The sequence below is a fragment of the Panicum virgatum genome, chromosome 4N, assembly GCF_016808335.1.
Source record: "Panicum virgatum strain AP13 chromosome 4N, P.virgatum_v5, whole genome shotgun sequence".
Taxonomy (NCBI): domain Eukaryota; kingdom Viridiplantae; phylum Streptophyta; class Magnoliopsida; order Poales; family Poaceae; genus Panicum; species Panicum virgatum.
The window spans coordinates 17032580-17037839 of record NC_053148.1 but is presented as its reverse complement, the minus strand read 5'-3'; the positions used below and the strand labels follow the sequence as shown (position 1 = coordinate 17037839).

At 46.3% G+C, this 5260-nt stretch overlaps 1 protein-coding gene across 1 annotated transcript; it reads left to right on the top strand.

Annotated features, from left to right (window-relative positions):
- Nucleotides 1–528: 528 nt before the first annotated feature.
- On the top strand, nucleotides 529–3892 carry LOC120669521 (aspartyl protease family protein At5g10770-like). Its single transcript, XM_039949255.1, has 2 exons — nucleotides 529–2445; nucleotides 2549–3892. Exons 1-2 carry the CDS (start codon nucleotides 2220–2222, stop codon nucleotides 3781–3783), a joined length of 1461 nt encoding a protein of 486 aa, XP_039805189.1. The 5' UTR covers nucleotides 529–2219; the 3' UTR covers nucleotides 3784–3892.
- Nucleotides 3893–5260: the final 1368 nt, after the last annotated feature.

Genomic DNA, 5260 nt, shown 5'->3' with positions numbered 1-5260 from the left:
CGGCGTGGCGCCGCGGCGCGCCGTTCCCGCCGACGGTGGCCCGACCGACGGCGAGGCTAGCACTACACCATCTACTGGACGAGGCGCACACGGGCATGGGTGATGTATGCGAAGAACTCAAGCCTAACCTAGTCGGCGACGTGCGGCCCGTGGCTGTCAAAACGACATCGTCATGAACGTGCGTGGAAACAATAAGAACATGGAGGAACGAGGGGAGCACGAGCATTAGCGACTCACATACAATCGATTTGAGCCCTTGGGCGAAGGAAATGGTGCTCGGACGATGGAGTTCCACGGTGAGGTTGAGTTTGGACCAAACTAAGACCAACGGCTGGGGAATCCGAGATTCCCGGCGAGGTGGGGGTTGTGGCTGTGGTTGGAGGGGTTGAGGAGGGAGCTAGGGAGGTGGTCGAGCTTCCGGTGCGGTGGATTTGAAATCCATGGGGCGGATTTGGCCGGTGAAGGGGAGGGCGCTCAAACGTCGCCCATGGTGTCGGAAGGGAGAGGGAGAGTGAACCGAGTGAGAGAGAGTGAGGGAGTGGGCGCGGGGTGGGTGGAGGGCGGTGCGCGACTTCAATGCGGCATACGGGAATGGGCAGGGACGAGCTCGTCGGTCGGCACGTGGCGGCGACCGACGAACCTCGGTCTTGGAGTGGTTGAAGCAGGGCCGTCGCCGACCGTCCGCAGCCCCAAGCGGACTGTCCGCGAGGCTGGATGTTACAAGCTTGATTGGGAGAAAATGCACAGCCGCACGGGGAAAGGAAGATGCGAAAAAGCAAATTTACTAGAATAGGAAAGTGGTTCAAGGGAGGTGTGCCGCTAAACCAGATTATATTACTTTCATAATCGGGGTGGCCATACGGGCAGGCGTATGTTAGCTCACTCCATAATATTAATACCAATATTCCCCTCTCTTTTTAGAGATCAAAAGGTAGGGAAAGATTCAGTAATTTATTATGTCAATATAGTTTCTTTATCGAAGTTTTAGAAATATGGATCAATAACCCTCCCATTATTCATTTGTAAGATTAGTATTTGTTTGCAAACTGCTAGGAGCCCTCTACTATATCTATCCATCAACATACACGCCATTGTTCCCAATAAAGAAAACAGTTGAGTTCAGCTTGTCCCTGAATAAAAAAGGACTTATTGAAACCATTTATATATCCTGAAATTAGCTGTGCATTGTTCCCTTCACGTGAGAATAAAAAAATAGATAAATTGCAAATATGTCTGAGAGCGAATTCTCTACATTGTTTAGCTTAATTGAACGATCCTTCACCCATTCACTGAAAACATTCATTCCCACAAATCTCATTAAGATGCAGCTACAAAACCATAAAACATGGCATATTTACCTAAGCAACGATGATAGAACTATGATGAAGAAATCGACAATAGAGAATTTGAGAGAATGATTACACAAGAAAACTTCATACCTGATTCACCGGATGGACCATTTAAGGCGCAGTAATGACTTTGACTGACTTGCCAACTGACTTGGCCATCACCTCTCGATCTGCACTCCCGTTTGGATTGAGGGACTAAATTAGTCCCCATCACATTGGATGTTTGGATACCAATTATAAGTATTAAATATAGGCTAATTACAACATCAATTGCATAACTGGAGGCTAATTCATGAGATGAATGCATTAAGCCCAATTAGTCTATGATTTGACAATGTTGTGCTACACTGAACATAACGGCGGATTAATTTTCCTTAATAGATTCATCTCGTGAATTAGTCTCCATTTATACAATTATTTAGTTTTATAGTTAGCTCATATTTAGACCCTCAAACATCAAATTATAGCCGGACTAAAAAATTAGTCCCTGGATCAGACCCCCTAACACGAGTTGACAAAGGTCAAACAACGCTTACATAGGTCGCGCTTTGTCCAAAAATATGTCATGTAGTTTTGACAAGAAAGGGTGCATCATTTCTATTTATATGCCGCTATTTATTTCATACCGCTTTCCCTTTTGCCCCATTTAAAGACCGGCCTCCACATAATTTGATGCGAAACAAATGATGTGTGGCTACTCTATTTTTTTAGCTGCTGATAAATAATTTAATTTTTCACTATATGTACTTGTACCCATTTAGGGGGAGTTTTCAATTACCATCTTATCTGACTTCAGTTTTGTTGCCGTTTTGTAGTTGTGATTAGTATGTAATTAAAGTATACCAAATAGCTCAAGGTTATAATTAATGTATGCCAAGTAATACTGTGCTTGCAACAGTTTATAAGTTAGCGCTCACCCTTCCCTTTCTTTGTACTATACTCCTCAGTTGCACATCGTTTCCCATGGCTTCTCTGCTCTTCTGCATTGTCTTGTGCAGCTACTATTCCATTGCTCATGGAGGTGGTGGTGACCAGAGCTTTGTGACTGTGCCAACCAGCTCTTTTGAGCCAGAGCCAGTTTGCTCCGGGGACAGAGGTACAGGAACTTCATGCAAATTATGTCGATCTCTTGCTTATTTCCTTTAGGAACTTCAAACAAATTGAAACCTTCTTTGATGATACGGCGGCATGTGTTCCAGTGATGTCGGAGCAGAACCACTCCGCCGTGTCCCTTCCACTGGTGCATCGCCACGGCCCGTGCGCGCCGTCGATCTCTCCGGACAAGCCGCCGTCCGCCGACACGCTCCGCAGCAGCCGCGCCCGCATGAACCACCTGACGACCGGAGTGCCGCCGAGGAGCATGGGCTGGCTTGGTGATGAGAAAGCGAGCATCCCCACCCACCTCGGCAGCTCCGTGAGGTCACTTGAGTACGTCGTCACCGTGAGCTTCGGCACGCCGGCGGTGCCGCGGGTCGTCGTCATCGACACCGGCAGCGACCTGTCGTGGCTGCAGTGCAAGCCGTGCAGCCCCGGCGAGTGCTCCCAGCAGAAGGACCCCTTGTTCGACCCGAGCCACTCCTCCACGTACGGCTCCGTCGACTGCGGCTCCGCGGCGTGCAAGAAACTCGCCGCCGACGCGTACGCCGCCGGCAGCTGCGCGAACGGGAAGCAGTGCGGGTTCCTGATCTCGTACGCGGATGGAACGAGCACGGCGGGGGTGTACAGCAAGGACAAGCTCACGCTGGCGCCGGGGGTCGTCGTCAACAACTTCTACTTCGGGTGCGGCCACGACAAGCGCGCGGTGCAGGGCTTGTACGACGGCCTCCTTGGCCTCGGCCGCCTGTCGGAGTCCCTCGCCGCGCAGTACGGCGGCGCCGTCTCATACTGCCTCCCTGCTGTGAGCAGCAAGCCCGGGTTCTTCGCACTCGGCGCGGGAAAGAGCCCGTCGGGCTTCCAGTTCACGCCGATGGGCAGGGTCCCGGGGCAGCCGACGTTCGCCACGGTGACGCTCGCCGGGATCACCGTCGGGGGGAAGAAGCTCAACCTCCGGCCATCGGCGTTCCAGGGGGGAATGATCGTGGACTCCGGTTCCGTCATCACAGGTCTCCAGTCCACGGCGTACCAGGCGCTGCGGGCGGCGTTCAGGAGCGCCATGGCGGCGTACCCGATGGTTCCAAACGACCACCTTGACACTTGCTACAACTTGGCCGGTCACAAGAACGTCGTCGTGCCGAAGATCGCCCTGACGTTCAGTGGAGGAGCCACGATCAACCTCGACGTCCCCAATGGGGTACTTGTGAATGGCTGCCTCGCTTTCGCCGATTCCGGCCTCGACGGTACCTCCGGAGTCCTGGGCAACGTGAATCAGCGCACATTTGAGGTGCTGTTCGACACCGGCAGTAGTAAAGTCGGCTTCCGGGCTAATGCCTGCTAAAGTGGTGCACCCAAAGAAGAATAAGATAGTAGTTGAGGAGGGGTAAACATTTTTGAGAAGTAATCTTTTTATGAGAGTCATGACTGTCAATATAAATAATCCCCTATTACCCCCTTCTCTCATAAATGCTTGATATATACTTTTTAAACAGAAAGATTCTATTTACACCCTCAAACTATCGAAAAAGTTTGATGTTCAACATTCAACTACAAGCAACTTTAAGATAGTTTCGAAGGCGGTTTTGTATTTAATTTTTTTTACAAAAATTCCGATTGTATACAAAATATCAAAACTAATTCATTTAAAATCGGAAAACTATGAAATTTGTACCAAAATTTTTCTAAAAATGTAACATGCCTATTATTGCTCTATTTAAATCTTAATTTTTAAAAAATAATAGGTACAGCAACAAGCAACCAAATATTATAAAAAATTGGAATTGAATAACCGCCAAATCGTGCCAAAAAGATAGGTTATATTTTTAGAAAACTTTTGATGCCCATTTCTTTTGAGTTAAATTTGAATATTTTTAATTCTAAAAAAATGGAGAATCACCATTGAAACCACCTAAATGGCAAAATTTACCCAGTTTCAACAATTGGATGGCCTCTTTTATCAAGTTTCGTAGTTGACGGTTGAAAATCAGACTTTTATGATAGTTCGAGGGTGTAAATTCTCCAATCCATTTCTAGGGGCAGTAGACTATTTTCAGGGGTGGGTAATGGCGTCACCCGCCCCTACAAATGTATTTTTAGGAGAGGGTGATGACATGAACCTCCCCTAAAAATGGTCCCAAGCAAATAAGAGTAATCATAATTTTTTCATATGATCTGGGACGAAGTCCAAATTTATATCAATATTGTAGAGGTTGATGAAACCTAAAATATTTTAGTCGATAATATTTTTATTTGGGATAATTTAATAGTCCAAAAAAATTATTATAAATTCTCCAATTTTAAAATCTAGAAGTTTTGATTTATTTCTTCGAACAACGTTGATCTAAAGTAGATCCATATCAAAGTTGTAGTCATAAGATCTAAAATTTTATATTTTATATATTATTCAATTAAAATTTTAGAATCATAAAATTATTTAATAGTTGTTACACATGGTTATAACTATATGGTATCTTATACAATCTTAACCTTTATTTACAATGAAATATATTTGGCATATTTTGTAAAGGTGCACAGCCGTCATAGAAACCCACATGCTTATTAGGGATATTGAAAATGCGAAAGTAATCCAGACATCTATCCTTCCAAATCTTGGGCTGTTCACCATTAAACTGAGGGAAAGATATTTTCGATGAGACTCGGAATTCTGACGACCAGCAGAGTGAGAAGAGGAAGGCTCACCAAACTTATGCCGAGGATGCACCGGGGGATCAGGATGACCATCACTGTCCTCATGTGGTGCTCTGTGATCGACAAGAAACTGAGCAACAGCTTGAGCAGTCGATTCCACCTTCCAAGTC